The 18,185-nt window shown below is 39.3% G+C and overlaps 1 protein-coding gene across 1 annotated transcript in view; it reads left to right on the top strand.

Annotated features, from left to right (window-relative positions):
- Positions 1-18,185, top strand: part of TESK2 (testis associated actin remodelling kinase 2) — a 76,148-nt gene that overhangs the window by 31,904 nt on the left and 26,059 nt on the right. The window contains exon 4 of the mRNA XM_058808290.1: positions 2,291-2,339. Within this exon, the coding sequence (XP_058664273.1) occupies positions 2,291-2,339 (49 nt within the window). The remainder of the gene's footprint in view (positions 1-2,290; positions 2,340-18,185) is intronic.

The following is an 18,185-nucleotide window of genomic DNA, read 5'->3' as shown; positions in this document are numbered from 1 at the left end:
GCTTGGAATCTCATCTGGGGCAATCTCAGAAATTGAAACCATGTTAAATCTTGCTTGGTAATTGTATTTCCCAGTAGCAGCTGGGTGTATTGTCTTTTAGTGAAAATCCTTTCCAACAATGTCTTGTAGCAGTTCTTGGCTTAACCAAGTGGCTTATTATTGCCTGATAAAACAGCTAAGCAGAAGTTTTCCAGAAATTTGGATTGCCAGAGGTCTGTTCTATCAATCTATTTTCCAGAGCCTGAAAACTGAGATTCATTCACACAAAGTTTAAATGGCTTCAGTATGTTGCTTGTAAGCTCATTAATTCTGTCTTTATCAGTGTATTTGGTTTCTCTTTTCCTGGGTAATAGTTTCTAAATATGTGGGGTTTATAAATGTCTCTTTATGTCCAGCTTTTTTTCCATGAGATCATGATATGGAGCTTTGCTTTTTGATTTTTGATTCTTAGCAGAAATCCTAAGCATGTGAGAAGTTTTAAACTCTTACTCTTGCTGACTTGATTCAATGTGTCTTTGCTGCCTTAAGCATAGGTTCACAAAGGTAATAAATATGTTTCTATTGAGACTTCCCTTGACCAGAACAGATGAAAACATTATTATTTTAAATTACTTAATCTCAGTTTTTGTTGAGTGAAAATATTGCCATAGCAGGTTAACTTTGTGTAGTTGATAGAGAAGATAGTGCTTTGGAAAGTTGTCTTATAGGGAAAGTAATATATTGGAGTTGTGTACTTTCCATTTTTGCTTGTGAATAAAGCCATTAACACCCTGCCTGATAGCTCTGGAGCCTTTCAGAATGAACTAAGAAATAGATTTATGTTCTGTAGAAGTCTGGATTTCTTCATCTCAGGAAGTTTAATTTGTCATTTTCTTTACAAAATTATTCGTATGTTGATTGCTGTATGAAGTGAAACTCTGAGCAATGCTTTGTGTACATGCTACATCTAAAAGAAGCTTCCCTTTCTCCTGAGGGCCTGATCATGCCCTGTGATTCTACTTTAAACAAGAGGAATTGGATTTTCAGTGTCTCTCAAGTTAAAATTCCTGTATTCAGGGAGTATTGTTTGAGTGTTTGAGGTAAGAGCAGGCAGTAGAAGTTCTAATTCAAGCCTTGCTACTTCTTGGGTTATAAAAACAGATTTCCACAGCTCAGATTATGCAAAGGACCTTACCTATATTATTTTGCTTTGGCTGCTTGTAATTTACCAGTCAGCTGTTAGACAAGAGAACAGTGAGGATCATTCATTTCTTCAAAAGCAGCTTAGCTGAACTAGCATTACATGTCTTGCATCATTTTGTATTTAAATTCGGAAGTGTTTCAGAATATAAAAGGTCCTTTTCCTTTGAGTTGTTGTCCACAACATTCCTGTCACATTTAATGAGATCATACCTGTCTACCTCTTACTTGCAAAATGGAAATTTCTGAATGTTATGGAAATGACAGACAACTAGGTTTTGCTTGCTGAGACCAAAATTTAAATGCTAAAACTGAGAGTTAGTTAATATATAAAGAATGAACACTTGAACTGTGTTTAAAATTGCAGCTTTACTGAACTTTTAATGGGAGATATTTGCTAGTGGTGTTAATTTTACATTTTGTCACTTTTAAGTTCAGCTTGTATGGTGGTAAAAATGAGCTTATAGTTGTTTATGGCATATTCTGTTGCTTTCCAGAGAAACCAAGAGTGGCAATCATTACTGTTAACAGCAGGAGTCTGAAAATTGTGCAGCGTAGGTAACACTTGTGGAATGTGTCTGTACTGGATACTACTGAAACTTGCTTCTGTCCAAGTGTTGGAAAGAGGAGTTTGGGGAGGGGAAGTATACATTGCCCTCATATTCCTGAGTGGCCAAGAATGGGATAGGAAGAAACATCTTTATGCTTAAACAGCAAAATGCAAAGGGAAGTAATTTTCTGTTTATGCAGACTAACAGTGGATTACTAGGCTTAAACTTCCTTAAAATAGGACTCTGAGACTGTTCCCTTCTGCATAAATCATTATATGCTGTCCTTTGCTTGTAGTCAAATTAATAACTTTCCATTTTGAGGTTGAGCTGTCTCCTGTGCTCTCTTGGAACTGCTAATTCAAATGATATTGTAGTGTAGATAGATGTTTCTTTGTACTGAGATGTTTAAATAATCAGTGGTGAGGTATGCAGTGTCTGTGAGGCTGAAATTTTTTTTTCTTTCCTCCTTTCTTGGTGGATCCTATATAAGTTTTTTTAAAGAACAAAAAAAAGGGGGGGGAAAAAAGCCCAAACCACTTTTCTTTTCTTGTTTCTTGTAGGTTTATGGGTGTCTGTGTGCATAAAGGACAGCTGCACGCTCTTACTGAGGTAAGACTATTTCATAATATACATGCTGAATATGAAATATCCAGTTCTCAGGACAGATCCTGCAATTGCCATTCACCTTGAATGAAGGTTCTTCTATGGAACTGGTGAGTTAATCACTCACTATTTGCTATGTTAAGGGAAGGTTGCAGAATCAGCCCTCAGAACTCCACTCACAGCCCTTGTATGTCTTTTCACCTCAGAAGCACTTACTGAGGTGAAAAAAAAAATCACAGTAAGAACATAAAACTTCACTGATAATGTTCTAAATGAGAGATGTGTGTTACCATTGAGCTGCCCCTAAATATTGTTTCAGTGACATTGCACTGTATTTAAGTCTCATTTATACTCCAGTTGTACATTTCACAAGTGAATCAATAACGTTTCAGCTGGGTCGTTATTGTATTCACTCCCTCCCACTTTCATATTACAGCTTAATCTGGGTCCCATAAAAAGGAATTATTCCATTGCCCAAGATCTAGGTATCAAATAAGCTGAAGTTTCCATTCATATGTTCCCACCCTGCTTTATTGTGTTGTTTGTTAAATCCCCCTGTACTGCTCAGAAAAAACAAGAATATTTTCTTGTTAGGAATAGTGCTGCCTGTTTAGAGTCAAAATCAATAAAATGCTGTTGAATTAGTTTGAGTACAGACTAAAAGGAAACTCATGGTTGGTAAAGTTAATGTTTCTTATTTACTTCTGTTTTGTAGGAACTCCTCAATTAAAAGATTAACCCTTTCCCACCCTCCCAAAGACAAGTCTGTTATTAATTAGCAATGTAAGCAGGTTCCTGGTATGGTGTGCTTGCCAAGGACTGCTGTAAAATGAGGAGGCTGAGGAGCTGTATGCCAATTAGCAGGATATGTGTCACCATCACTTTCTGGAACTTACAGATGCCACTCTGAGGCAAAGATGCACATATGTGGGCAGTGAATTTCTTCACCTTCTGGGGTGACAGTGTTGCAGTTCTCATTCTAGGTGCTGTTGCAGAGATGCACTCTGTTTCAGTGTCTGTATGTCTGGTGGAGCAAAGGTAAAGGCACTTCCAGAAATTTCAAGATACAGCAGGAGTGCAAGCACTTTGCCATGAGAGGGACAGTTTATTTGATTTATTCTTTCTGGATTTTTTTTCTCCTCCGTGTGCTTAGTAGAGGAAACATTCCTAAGATGGCTGATCAAGTTATTCAGGCAGGCTTTGCTAACACTATTGCTGATTTCTTTTGGATATCTGGTAAATTGAAACAGCCATTCCACTCACTGAACATTATTGTAGAAGAGGTGGAGCTTCATAGTGCTTTATTGTACTAAAACTCGGAATATTTTACTCAATGTGTTTTTTTTTGTTTGGTTATTTTTTTCCCCTTCCTTCACAGCAGTTGCTTACCATTTAAATAACCCTCCCCACCCAAAAAGCCAAGAAAATGAAAACAGCACAGATGCTTCCTCATAGTGAGCTAACTTTGTAGCTGCTGCTTTGTTCAGCTATTTTTGAGTTCTTGGCAAGCAAATAAATCTAAGAAAGACTTCAAAGAATAACTTTTTATAGTTACAATTCAGAATAACAGAAGAGATTCCTGAAGCATCTTGAGACCAAGAAGGAAAAGAAGTTTACTGCAACATTTTGAGAAACAGAATAGCTTTAGTGACATTATGGAAGTGTAATTAGTGATTACTGCTTCTGTGGACAAAAGTGAGCATTTAATGCCTTCAATAGGAAAATGACAGAAATTAATGTTGTAGGGAATCCACACACAATTTTGCCCAGTAACATAGCTACTCTTTGATTTCAGAGAGCTTTTAAAAGTAAAAAGCTGTATATGCTCCAAGTAGTGGAATTGTCTTTTCTGGCAACAGTAGTAGCATTTTTCATCTTCAAGTGTGTGTAGAGTAATAGCTGAATTCTGAAGGCTTGTGGAGGTTGGAGAAGGGGGCTGAAATGAAGAGCTGAAGGAGTTATTAGTAAGACAGGCAGGTTGAATCACCAGTTCAAATATAGCCCAGGAGGATAAACAAATTGGCCACTGTCTTGTGCCTTTTTTCAGCTTGTGGTCCACATGGTGGTCTCCTTGCTCCCAGTGCTCTGCATAATTGACACCAGCCTGGCACTGCCAGTGCTCAGAACTTCTGCCAGGGTTTCAGTTCTTTGGAGATGAAACTGTTGATTCAGAGGCCCATTGGTCAATAGGTGTCTGAGTCACTGCAGGGAGAATCCTCTGGCAATTGCCTGTGCTGGACCTGTTCTGTAATGAGTTTAATTATCCCTTCTTGTGTTTTGAGAGTGCAGTTGATGATATGCCTGTGTATGAGGGATGCAGCACCACTTAGAGCCTATGTCTGAGGGCAGCATGATGGGAAATCATGTTTATTTTATATATGTCCGTGTTTCCATAACAGAAGAAGTTGAGAACTTGTGCCAAGTGTTTGGTGACTGGATTTAGACAACTTGTGCTATTAACAGCCAAGGCAACCTCAAATGGTGTTAGAAGAGCACTGAGGATTTTTGTAAGCTTGTTAAGGGGCTACATTAGGAATATGCAGCACTTTGTTATTGGAAGGCAGAGTTTGAAGCATTACAGATTTCTTTTCTTGCATGTTTACACGTACAGGAGGCTTAAACACAGGGGTAGATCATGCAGAGCAGGTTTTTGCCTGAGGAAGGTGTTGATCCTGTGTATGCCTTGGGATTTTCCCTTTTGGCAGCATTTTGTGTTGATTTAATTTTCCTGTCTCAAGTGGCTTTTGTTTTTAAAACTCTTGAGCAAGAGGCAGTTTCTGTTTGTTTTGTTTGTTTTGTTTTGTTTTTTTTTTTTTCAAAATAAGAATGGAAATGTTTAATTATAGACTGCACTAGGACTTTGGCCTTGTTCGGAATCCACAGTCTTATCAGTTTTGATAATCCAATATTTTTTTTTTAAGTTCTCAAGCCAGAAGCTATGGTATGTGCCTCTTTTGCAGTAATTCAATATCCTTAGATTGACAGAACAGCTTAGGCTGCCAAGGACCTCTATCCCTGCAAGCACTGAGTTAAGAAACATTTAAGGAAAGCAGAGTAAATGCTTTAATGGGTGTATCAGCCAAATGAGCTGGCAGGCATTAGACTGCCTCACTAATGCTGAGCTCATGAGCACAGATTTGCCATGCTTGTTTTCTCTAAAACCAGAAACTGGCTATTCCTTTCTCAGCATTCATCTTTCATCTGAAGCTGCTGGTTTGTTTCTTTAGCTACAGGGATCTGCAGTGCTTCCTGCTGTACTCACATGCCTCTCCAAACTAATTTCAGCCTTTCCCTCAGGCCTCTCTGTGTTTTCCAGCCACTTTCCTAATCTGACAACTCTCTTCACTTCCATTTCCTGGCACACAGCACTATCATAAGTCTGGAGAAACTTGCAGAGTAGCAGAGTCTCTGGTGTCAGCATGGGATGCTGCAGAGCTTTGAGGGGCCAGCTCAGCACTGCTGCCAGGTGAGCAGACAGACAGTGTGTGCTCAGGGGACATGGAGCCTGAGCCATGGGGAGCAGCCATGGCTCAATAGCAGTTGTGTATGATTTTATCCCATACACATCTATCATGGAATGGCTGCATGGGCAAACATCCATTTTGGGTGGAAGACAAACAAATTTGTGTGTTGTATGTTTTATAGGCCTGTGCTATTATACTGAAACAGATAAGGTAGCAGCATAAAGTCTAGCATATAAAAGCCACTTAATCCCTTCTTGCAGATCCTGAATTGTTTGTTGAACTCAGTTAAACAGGTTTATCTGAATTTCTGAGAGACAGGGCAGGCTAAAATCTGGTTATAATTAGATGTATATTTATATATGCACAGAATGAATCATACAGCTTGATAATTCCTTCTGGAAGGAAATGAAAGCCTTGGCAGTTGTGTGTATAGAAGGTGAGGAATGGAAAGTTATTGTGTGTTGATTGGGATATCTTGAAATTGCAGTGCTTCAGGGACAATAGTTAATTGTTGCAACAGAAGTTTTATGACTATTAATTCATACTGGGTGATAGTAAAAATGTGTGCAAATGCACTGCTGCCACAGTCTGATTGCTCAGTGTGGGATCTGACATGCAGTGGAACTTTCTCAGGCAGAGAGCAGGGCTGTTGCAGTGTGATAGGAGTGTGTGGTAGGTGATGGAGAGGTAGGACAGAGTTGTTTCAGCCAGCAGCTGTGGGAGCTGAGAGCTGCCTGAGATGCTCTCCTGAAGCCTTTCACACTTGGTCCTTGCTGGTGAATGGCAGAGTCAGACTCATGGAACCTGTGACAGCACAGCAGATAGCTGGGCTGGGATCAGAAGCACTCGGTGTAGCTGGGCAGCCATGGATTTCAGGGGCTGCTTCATATGGCAGTGGGGAAAGTGCTAAAGCTGTGAGGAAAATGCCAATGTCCTTTGAAGAGAGAGGGTTGTTTTCAGTAAGTTCTTTGGTCATAACTGAGAACTTCCCTTCTTTGCTTTCCTTCTCAACAGCAATAATGTGAGTAAACAATAAATGCAATTAGTGGAGTTTCAGAATTTTGGAGACCTTCCTTTTTTAGCATTTTTTCTTTTTTACTTTTGGAGATAGCACTAACTAGAAAGAAAAAATATTGAAAGCTTAAAAATCTCAGAATTGTTTCAATGGTGCTGAGTTGCCCTTTTACAAGGACTAGAAGGTAAGTTCTTAAAGTGGGAAGGTTCTTCTGATATACAGCCTTTCACAAGCAGAGTAAATAATTAAAAGTATTTCATTCTTCTTTCTTTTTTCCTCCTCTCAGTTCTTGGTTATCTTTCTGTGGAGGGCCTTTGACTCTAGAATGGAGAAAACCAGACTGACATCACTTAGGTCTCCTCTTCTGAAGCTCTATGCTACAGCTAAAATTGTAGTAGTAAATGTATGTAGTCATACACTGCCTTCCAGATGGAAATTGCACTTGTGAGAGTTTTAAAAAGGCCTGAAATACCATTCCTTCCCTGCTCCCTCCTTTCCTCATCTCATGTAAGACTCTCTAATCCCTACTTTTGTTCCACCAGTGTGATTCATACTGTTTGAGTAACTTGAGTTTTACTCATGTAGCACTACAAATATTTAACTGAGCTTTGGTGCTGGCAGTAGGCTGTCAGCTCTGGAGAACTTGGTGTCTTTGGAACTGTAGTTCCTATTAGCAGTGGTTCTGCAAATATTTCATGCAGCATAGGAATTGTTCCTGCTTTAGGTATTACCTGTTTACCAGCTGACATTTAGTTCCTGGTGGTATTTCTCAAAAAAGCCCCAAAAAATAACCCAAAACAAGGAGAATAGCTGTGGTGTGAAGTTGGTAAGCTTGAGCTTAGAGACAACCGAAGAGAAAATTAGTTGTGCTTAAGGTAGCACCAAGTAGAAAAATAAAAGAGTTTAAAGGACTCTCATTTTCATCCTGTTAGAAAATATTACTTATTTCCTGGATACTGCTGTCCAGTTTCTAAAAAACCCCAACAATTCAGAGGTTTATTAGGGAAGTCCTTGAATTCATGTTAGATAGGTTGTACCTGATGTGTTCAATGAAGCCATTCTGAGTAGAGGCTCCCAGATCCGTTTGTATTCCTTGATATCTTGTACTTACTAATACTTGTGCATTACCTCCCCTTGCTTATTGAAATATTTCCTAGACACTTTATATGGTCCTTCTGACTGAAGTATTGGAAAAAAGTATTGGAAAAAGGAGGAGGAAAAATGCAGAGGGGTGGGAGAACTCTAAAGATAATTTTGTCCTTTATCTCTTCTCAGATTTGGGACCTAATTCTGCTCCAGTTTGGTCTCATTTACATACATGAGGCATCTTCCTTGAATGTATGAAGGTCTTGGGCAGTATGTAAAATTGTTTTATGGTTTTGTGGCACTGGTCACTGCTTTGACTTTCTGGAGAAACAAATGAGCAATGGTGCAAGCTTTCCCTTGGATGTTTCTGTTTACACCTCAGAAGATACAGAATACACCTGTTAATTCTAAGTATCTTTTCTTTAGGGGAATGAGTCTTGATACAGAAGAGTGTAAAGAGGGCATTTACTTTGGAGTGACTTTAAAAAAAAAGATTATCATGCAATGATGACAAATGATCTTTCAGATGACTTCCAACAACTGACAGCCAGAATTTTTAAATGCTTCCTGGCTGTAGGATGCAGCAGAAGGGCTGTGGTTTAAACTTAAAAAGAACTCAAAGTATGCATGAAATTCTGCAGATTAAATTTATCCTTGTGATCTCTCAGCCAATGAATAACATGACCTGTGGATTAATGCTGTAATAAACCTCTGCTTGCAGGCTCTATCCTCTTTTTCTGTGGTTCAGATACTTTTTGTAGCATTAATTGGAGCTACAGCTTCCCTTTATGAATGAGGAATGCTTTCAGTGGTGCTGTGCTAGTGCTGGAAAGTTGCTGCAGAGGCAATCTGGGCCTCCACAGGTATAAAACTCAAGCACCAGAAGAATAAGTTTAGCCCTATTGAAAGTTTCAGAGGTATTGAGTCCTCTGCTAAGTTATGGTTATTTTGTATCTTTCCTGTAATGGACTTGAGTTTTAGACCTGGATAAATTTGGTTCCAGGAATATATGCTCCAATGACAAGAATGGTTATGTGGTATAAAACTAGAAGTATCTGTTGCTATTATTTATTTGCCTTTTTTGCTGCTTTTGTTGTAAGACTGGAAGTCCAGCCAGCACATATCTATGTTATTTCCTCTGTTAATTTGCTTGTTTGGGTTGTTTAGCTTTTCCCTTACAGGAGTCATTAAGAGTTAGACCTTGCATGTACTTGCCTCAGGGTCAACAGAAAACCTTTCACCAGAGCCCAGGGATTTGACCTCTAGAGAAGAGTAATGGTGACCTTGTCTGATGCAGCAGTGGTTGCTCTCCCCATTAATGACTGTGTGAGCAATCACTGTAGGGCCTGAGAAGAGCAAGGTCATGGCAGCAAAAATAGGGTTTAAAGCAGAATGGGGAAATAGCTCAGGTATTAGGAAGACTAGACTGGTCTGTAATGTAAAAGGTGAGAAATCATTCCATTTCATTGGCACTATTTTTTCCAGCACTAAATTAGAATTAGTAGATCATGAGATGTCTCTTAGGGCTGTTTGCTATCTGTATAGTGCTTTTTTCACAGAATCACAGAATGGTTGAGGCTGGAAGGGACCTCTGGAGGTCACCTGGTCCAACCTCCCTGCTCAAGCAGGGCTGGCTGGGGCTGGTTGCCAAGGCTGGTCATAGAATCACAAAATGGTTTGTGTTGAAAGGCAACCTTGGAAGATAATTTTGCTCAAATTCCCCTGCCATGGACACAGACAGCTTCCAATAAACCAGGTTGCTCAAAGCCCCATCCAGCCTGGTCTTAAACACTTCCAGGGATGGGGCATCCACAGATTCTCTGAGCAGCCTGTGCCAGTGTCTCACCACCCTCATGGCAAAGAATTTCTTCCTAAGATCTAAATCTAAACCTACTCTGAGTTTAAAAACATTCCTGCTTGGCCTTTTAAAAAGTCTCTCTCCATCTTTACTGTAGGTTCCCTTCAGGTACTGAAAGGCTGCAATTAGGTCACCCTGAAGCCTTTTTTTCCTCCAGCCTTAACAATCCCAGTTCTCTCAGCCTTTCCTCACAGGAGAGGTGCTCCATCCTGATCATCTTGATGGCCCTTTATATTTCTGCTTTTAAGAAAAATCACTTATCTCACCACAGAAAAATTGTTGCATGTTAGTAGTGCTTTTAAATATCTTGTTAATTCTATAATCCTTTATTAAAATAATAAAAACTGTGGTGAATAGAGATAAGGCAAACCTACAAGATGCAAAAAGCTGTTACTGTGTGCCTGCCTACTGGCACATTTGAATATTGACTTAATATTCTGGGGTTAAAAAACCCAACCAACTAAACTGGTACAGAAAGACAAACCTATTGCCTGTGCTTTCTGCTTCATTGCACATGAACACCAGGACTCAGTTAGGGAAACTCAAAGTTTTATCACCTTTGTTGTTGCATGCAGCAGCTACCTGCTGAAAGGAATATAGGAACTTGTCTTACAGCTGAAAAATTAGGAAGCTTCTGTTTATATTCCAATATGAATGTGTTTATAAGATGAAAAACCATCTAGCAATAGATGATAGCAAAATCTCTAGCAATATAATTTTGAAGTTATAAAAATCCTGATCCTTTCAAGTGAAAAATTTTGGGATGTGCTTTGGATTTCTTTCTTCGAAGTATAATCTTTAGCTTTTGCTTAAATTATGGTATAATAATTTAAAGATATATCTATAGAAAAAGGAGTTATATAAATGTGAGTTTTAACTTCATGGATATGTGTATGTATCTGACAAGTTATTTGTTTGGTAGCACATATAGACCTTGGGCTTACTTGTTTCTGTCACTTGCAAAATGATTTCTACTACATCTTTGATCATTTTGAAATGCAGTTATAATTCTTTTTATAAGCTTGGTTGGGTGCCGACACTTCCTTTCATCTCTTGATTGTTCATAATAGAATTTTAAAAATACTTGTCAACACTTGAGCCATATTTGGTCTTCTTTTTGCACCCTTCACAGCATATGGACTGTCAGTTTCAGTTTTGCTGGAGCATTTCACTTAGGTTCTCAGTTCAATTTATAAAAAGTGGCTGAATGTGCTCTCAGCAAATGTAGTTTGTGCCTTGACAGCCAGCTCTACCTCATCCTTTCTCAGTGCTGTGCAAGGCATTGTACTGTTTCATCTTCTAAGCAATGTCCTTTTTCCTCTGGTTTTATTCTCTTCAGAGCAGTACAGCATCTCTCTCCTCAACATGAGGCATCTCCCTATGAAAGACACATCCCAGTTTGCAGAACTGAAGAGACCATTCCTGGTCCCTTGATCCTGTCAAGAAGCACAGGTGCCTCCAGAAGCAGCCATGCCCTGACTAACTGGAGAGTGCCAGACAAACCAGCTGTACTGGATTAGTGGAGAGATGTCTGCCCTAACTGTGTTTTTTGAGAGAGTGTATGATAAAGCAATAAAAGTTAAAATTCAGTTTTCAGAGACAGTTTGGTATAGGTTAACAACTCTGAGAAAGCTGAGTGAAGGTCAAAAGAATATGAGTACCCTCATCAAGATGTCTCTTTTTTGCTGAAATGATTCTGTAGGCACTTGCACTGAGCTTGTTCAACCAGCTCAAGAGTTGCAGACTGGTACCTATGTGTACCTTGTGTGTGACAGCTGAGTCAGGCTGATGATGCAAGATCAAATCTAAACATGGTACATGTAGTAAGTAAATGAAACTGTTCAAAGTAAGTAGAGTTTAAGAAACTTGCAGAAAAGGGAGGGGGATGGTCGTGGTTTTTAGGAAGTGTCACACCGTTTAAGCCTTATGTTGTAATTTTAAGGCTTCATGTATTATTTTGTAACAAAAAAAAACTTCATTGTGTTAGACACATTGCTATTTCACAGAAGTTTAGACAAAGTACATATTCTTTACTTTTATATGACTTCCTTGGAAACCTTATATTTTTGTGCGTCTTTTAAAAAGAAAAAAGACTTCAGCCCCAAACACAGCTTGATGTGCTGCACGTACCAAAAAAATCCATTTAAAATCACACAAGGGGGCCTGGCTTTCAATGACAAGAGGCAGGAAATTTAGTGTTCTGACTGAAATTCCACCAGCAGTTCATACTCTTGCAGCTTCATGTTGTGGCATATGTGGTGTGCTTGACCCTTTGGTTCTTTCTCCAGCAAAAATGATACTGGTCTCCACAGGAGTTTCAGCTAAGTCTCTCTGATTTGTAGCTTTGCAGTTTTGAGTGCTTAAATATCAAAAGTGAGGTTTTTGGAAAGCATGTAAAGGACCTTATTTAAGTTAGGTGATATTTCAGTTTTTTTCCCCCAACATCTGATGCTTGCTTACTTTTTTTTTTTTTTTAATGAATGAAAGCTAACCATCTTGTTTGACTGCAGTGATCAAAGATGTGGGTTTCCAGAAAAACACTTAACAGAGAATTTTAAAAAATCTGTTTGGGTGGGTTGTACCTGGCCACACAGAATGCATTTTGGAAGGAAATTCATGTTGCTCTACCTGGTCATGACACTTTATTCTGAAGACAGGAAGGTGGAATTGATTCTCAAAAATTGCAGTAAAAAGCTCAGTTACAGGAAGCAAAAAGCTGACAAAAACATTGTGTTCTGGAGGACACAAGCTGGCATTTCCAGGCCCTCTCTGAGGAGGGAAGCTGGCAGGCCAGTTAAAGGAAAAGCCTGCTGTGGGCTGATGGTGAGCAGGTAGGTTAAACACACAGGGACAGCTCTCCAGACCAGGTCTGTGCTTTTACCAAAAGCAGAGAAGCAGTGAAAGCTGTGTGAGCCCAGCATTGTGCTGCAGGCAGTGGGAAACTGCTTAGATGCATCTGCACTGTGTGGTTAGGCAAGAAGGGTGGGTTCTCACAAAAAGAAAGTTCACATGTAAGAAGAGCTATAATCAGAGACACTAAAGAAGTCCTCATGTAAAGACAGAAGCCAAGACTTTAAAACTTAAAGTCTAACTTGAGGTGCACAGTCTATATTATGCATGCAGGTCCTAGATGAGTAGTGATGAGCAACCAGTTATTTCAGTGAGAACTTCTGAGCTTTTCTCCCTTCCTCTCCTCTACTTTAAAAAATTAAATCTTGGCTCTGCAGGCTATACCTTGGCCTTAATTATTTCCCCCTCCTCTCTCACAGGAGGATGACTGACTTGTTTTATCACTTCAGAGCCTGTAATAGTGCACAGGCCTTTTATTCATTATATTATTTGAGATAGGAGCATCTAAATATGTTGTGTTCTGAGGAAGACTTGCTAAATATCTTGCTGGTGCTAACCTCTTCCTCCTTTCTAGAATGTCTCAAGGATAGAAGAAAGATAAGAGGCAGATAAACGTTCCATTGTGTCATTCCTTGTCTCCCTTCTGCCCATGTGTGAGGCACACACATGTGTGTGGGTTGTGTGGGTGTTTTTGGGGAGGGGTTTTTAATATCTCTGTTTTGACACTCACCGTAAGCCGACTGGACCACTTGCCATCGCCTCAAGCAAGAAAGAAAAACATTTTTTGTATTTTTGTATTTCAACCTCTAAATTCTTTTATTAGTGGCTAGGTTGAAAAAAATGAGGAGATGTAAACTTCTCAGCTGTCATGGTATGGGTGGGGGAGAGAGGAGGAGAACTGAACACTGTCTTGAGCACTAGATTTTCCTGTTACTTCTGTATAAGAAGAGAGGCAGTCCAGTTAGGTACTGTGATGCTGGCCACTTAACTTTTTGCCTTGTAGGTTTTTTTCTCACATATTTTCAGTAAATTTAGTTTGTATGTAGTGTTTTCTGTTATTTCCCCCCTTTTCAGTCTGGATCCCAGGAAACATATTCTTGAATTAACAGGTGTTCTGTAGTTTCACTTCCTCATTTTACTTTACTTATGAGCCATCCAAAACATTCAGAAACTCCTTTAATGTTTGCTTTTACACATCAATATTAATAGAGGATCTTGGTGCCTTCTATAATTCCCAATAAAGCATGTGAGCACCTTCAAATGTAAGTGGATGTGTTGAGTGGACGTGGGAGTGTTGAGGTTTGGAAGAGCACTCTGAAACAGCTCAAAGAGAGTATTCTTTGTGCAGAATTTAAAGTTTCTAGTATGAGAGGTGTTCATGTGCTGTAAGTTTTGCTCTCAGTAGATCCTTGTAGCTGTTTCACAGACTCCAAAAAGTGAAGCAAAGAGGTTATTTTTCTGCCATCTTGCAGCTATATAATCTGTGGGCTGCTGCTGCTGTTATTTATGTGGGGAAGGTGAGAAAGACCTTATTTAAATGAGAAGCTCATTGCTAGGAATTGCAGCTTCTCATCAGAACTGAGTCCAGTATGTTTGAAATGCTGTCAGTGTGGATAGAGCCTTCTGCTCTAAACAGAAGTGTTATTGTAGAGATGCTGTTTCTCTTGCCTGTGTCAGCAACAAGGTACTTTCTCTTCTATGCCTGTGTGCTAACTTATGCCATATTCCAGATTCTTATCTGCACTGAGACTGGGCTCCACTTAGAATCCAAATGGTTGTGACTTCAGATTATAAATGCAGGGGTTTTTGTTAGGCCTTCTTTGCTTTCTGTTTTTTTTCTACTAATATAATTACAGGAAAAATGGTTATCAAGGTCAGTTTGTATAGATATACTGGGAGTGTTTTCCGGTTCCACCAAAATAAGCTTATTTCCTGCAGTATTTCAGACCTGAGTGTGAGTGAGCATCCAGAAAACTGCCCTCATCCATGTGGGTTGCAGCAGTGCATTGTTGCTATGTGCCTCAGCTCAAGACTTACCAACAAGAATCTGTTTGTAGCAGCAAGTAGCCAAGCGAACATTACATTTTGATTGAATGGAATGACAGAAAAGAGCTCAATTCAGCATACTGACCGTAAGAGCTGTTGGAATTAGAGAATTAAAGGAAGACAAATCTTGCTGAATTCTTTTCTGTGCCAACGCTTAAATGTTTGGAATGCAACAAATGGTTTTCATTACAGCTCCTTCCTGAGTTAGTGCATGTTAATTCTTGTTTGCCCTTATAAAAGAAGCCATGCCTGTACATGCCTTTTCAGAAGGAGGAGCCAATGAATTAATCAATGCCACAACTGAGAGAGAAGAAGGAACAGAGGTAGATCTGTTGCATTTCTTGGCTTTTGGTTCTGAGTTCTGAAGAGTGACCAGGCTACGGCAGTTGACAAAGCTGACCCTTTCCTCTGTGAATAGCTGGCACTTAAATTTATTTTAATCCTGTCATCGTTAACACCTTTAAAGAAAATACACAATTTTTTGTTAAAGAACATGATTGTTTGTATTGGTAGAAAAGCAGACGAGAAATTGATTTTAAGTTACAGATTCTTTTCCTTCGGTTTTCAGGAACTGAGGAGCAGGAAAGTAAACGAGCCTTCAGATGCAGACTTTTGGTTTTGCTTCTGTTCTTTCAATCAAGCTGTTTTTCCAAGCCACTTGTGCCCTTGTGATCCCTCATTAAAAAGTTTGATCTTTGTTCTGAAATGTGTTTGCTTCACCTGTGTTCTCTTTCAGTATTTGTGTGTTTCTCCATGGCAACATTAGTTGACCTGCTGAGCAAAAGTATACTCACACAGCCCAAATTCAATATCCAACTTGTTCTGCTTCAATGAATAATTTATTTTGTTTAAAACAATCAATGGAAATTGAAGGTTACTTGGGTCAGAGGTACTTGGGTCAGGTGTTTTTGTAAATTTTTAAGTTGTGGCATTTTTAACAAATGGAGGTTTAGGAACCAACTTCAAATTTTAAAAATGTCAATTTAATCCCATCGTCAATCCCACTGTATCAACTTGTAGTATGATCTTTTTTTTTTTCAGTTCTGCACAGCTGAAGGTAATGAAAACAGTTTGAGGAAAGGATGAAACTTCCAGTTCTTCCACTGTAGCTAGTTATGCCAGTTGTGACAGAAGGGTACATTGGCCTGTGCAGAAGCCAGAAACCTTCAGAGCAGTCACTTGGAGACTGCAGAGTGTGACAGGTGACTGTTAAACAAAAGAGAACTGAAGATGCAGTTGTCTTCCTTGAGACAGGTGGTCTGAAACTGGTTTTAAAGTTCTGCAGAAAGCTTAGTGAAAAGATCTCAGCTTCCTTTTATTAGGCATGAGAGTTACCTTCTTACTTCCAGCATTAGAAATGATACAAATATGTAAGCTCTGTCTATTTTGACAGTCTTTCATGCTTTTGTCAATAATGTCTGCAATACTTTATTTTGCTTTCCAGGTCTCCCTTCAGAGTATAACTACTTATTCAGGGTTTTGCTCTGATGTCTGTCTTCCTTCTGCATGCAGAAGGTGCGACTGCCACAATTCTAGTTTCTCTTTTCTCCTGCATCTCCACCTGTTTCTTCAATGTGTTTTTGCAGTATATTCATTTGTTGCTATCTCAGTGTTTTCTTGTTGTGTTCTGGGTCCCTGGATCTCTTGCTCTTTATTTGCCTCATTTGGTTTGTCACCTTAAATGCACTCTCCACACCTACTTTTCTTAACCACTTAAAACCTTGTCATTTGCAACATTTGGCCAACAGTACAGGGGTGTCTTGTGGTTTTGTTGCTTTTCAAATGACAGGCAGTGACATTTAAAGTCATCTAAATAGCAGGCCAAATTTTTTCTTTTGGCTTTTCTGTGTCATATCTGTTGACTTATTTATATCAGACCTACACACTGAAACAGCATTGGTTTTCAAAATAGCATTGGAAACTCTTTGCAATTCCCATCAGCCTTCTTGCTTGGACTTGGCAATATTTGGAGGCTTTGTTTTTGACAAATAACTGTTAGAATTGTGTGAATCTGGTGCCTTTTCTTTAAGAGCTATTAGTTCTCATATTAGTGTTTAAACTGCAGTTTTGATTTTTGAAGCTAAAATCTGACAGCTGAAGTTGGGTATTATCTGACAGCTGAAGTTTGTTATTAGTCCCTTGAAATGAAGCATGTAATGCTGTGCTTAAGTACTGTTATATGCTGAATTTCTTCGTTTCATATGCTGGAGTCTGATAATGTGACTGCAATTGTGTTACAAGGCAGCAGTCCTTTTATGCTGATTTTAGTTTAAAGTAGCATGGCTGTTGCATGGGGATAAGTTATACACTGCTGCTTCTGCATTTCATAGCAGTAAACAATAACATCAGAAACCTCTTCAAGGTTCTTTGATCCAGAAATCATCTGTGCTTGGCTGAGCTTCTGAGTAACTTGTCTTTCAAAGGAGCTACTGCCCTCTTTCTTCATAACATTTGGGAGAGGTACCAGAAACGCAGTTTAGCTGAAGTTCTGTTTTCACAACAAAGGTATTAGCTCCTACCTCGGTTTTTTTAAAGAAAGAATATTTTTGTGGACTAAAATTCCAAGGTCTTTTAAGCCAGTGTTCAACTTTCTGTGTTAAGTTGTAGTAAATGTAAAAATAAACAACCTATAGCTGTTGCTTTCAGACTGGCAACCAGATAAGCTGGCTGTTGGTGTCCAGTTACATGACAGAAAAGTAGCATGAGGAATAATGGGTAGCTGTTTCACTGCAACCTGATGATACAGGGTTTGAAAAGGTCTGAACACTGCTCCATTTAGCTGTGATGTCTCTAAGAAATGTAGTGCCCTTTGCTTTCATTGTCATAGCCCAGTCAGATCTCTGTTCCAATTGCTTGTACACTTATGTGATGGCTGCTGTTGTTGTAGTAGAATAATGTTTTGAGACAATGTGTGTGCTGTAGCCTTACTGTACCAGTACTGTGTCAGGAACAGAATAAAATCCAGTGTTCTCTTTGGGAGAGGTGCATTTTCTATCCTTCAGGATATTCTTACCACACAGAGCTGATTTGTGCCAGTAAGAGATTGAGAACAAGTATTTTTCTCTTTCAGTTGCACTGGCAATTAGGAAGTAATGTACATAGTTTTGTGTCTGTCCTGAAAAGGCATTGTTGAAGTCCTCTGAAAAAAATAGGCCATCAGGCTGGCTGTTTGCATTATCAGCCTGAGCGACTGGAAGAATTGGATTACTTACATGACACTGAGGGAGCACTGTGCAGTGCTTGCCTTAGGAACAATTCAGATCTCTGCATGCAAATATTACCTGCTGGCCAGCTAAAACCTGAGATCAACTAAAGATGTCTAGGAAAATCTTAGTTTGGTTGTTCACTTGATGGTTAGCCTCATGTGCTTCATGTGTGTAGAAATTAGAGCCAAAGGCAGAACTCACATCTCTGATAAATGAGGGCTGTGCACTTGCTGGGTGGCAGGGAGGCCTGGTGGGTTTTTGTAGATCTGCTGGAAACAGGTTTGACTGTCACTTTTGTAGCTCATGGATGCTGTGTGCAGTGTGTGT

The sequence above is a fragment of the Ammospiza caudacuta genome, chromosome 7 (genome assembly GCF_027887145.1).
Source record: "Ammospiza caudacuta isolate bAmmCau1 chromosome 7, bAmmCau1.pri, whole genome shotgun sequence".
Lineage (NCBI taxonomy): Eukaryota > Metazoa > Chordata > Aves > Passeriformes > Passerellidae > Ammospiza > Ammospiza caudacuta.
The sequence above is the reverse complement of the archived record's forward strand: the minus strand, read 5'-3'. Positions and strand labels throughout refer to the sequence as shown.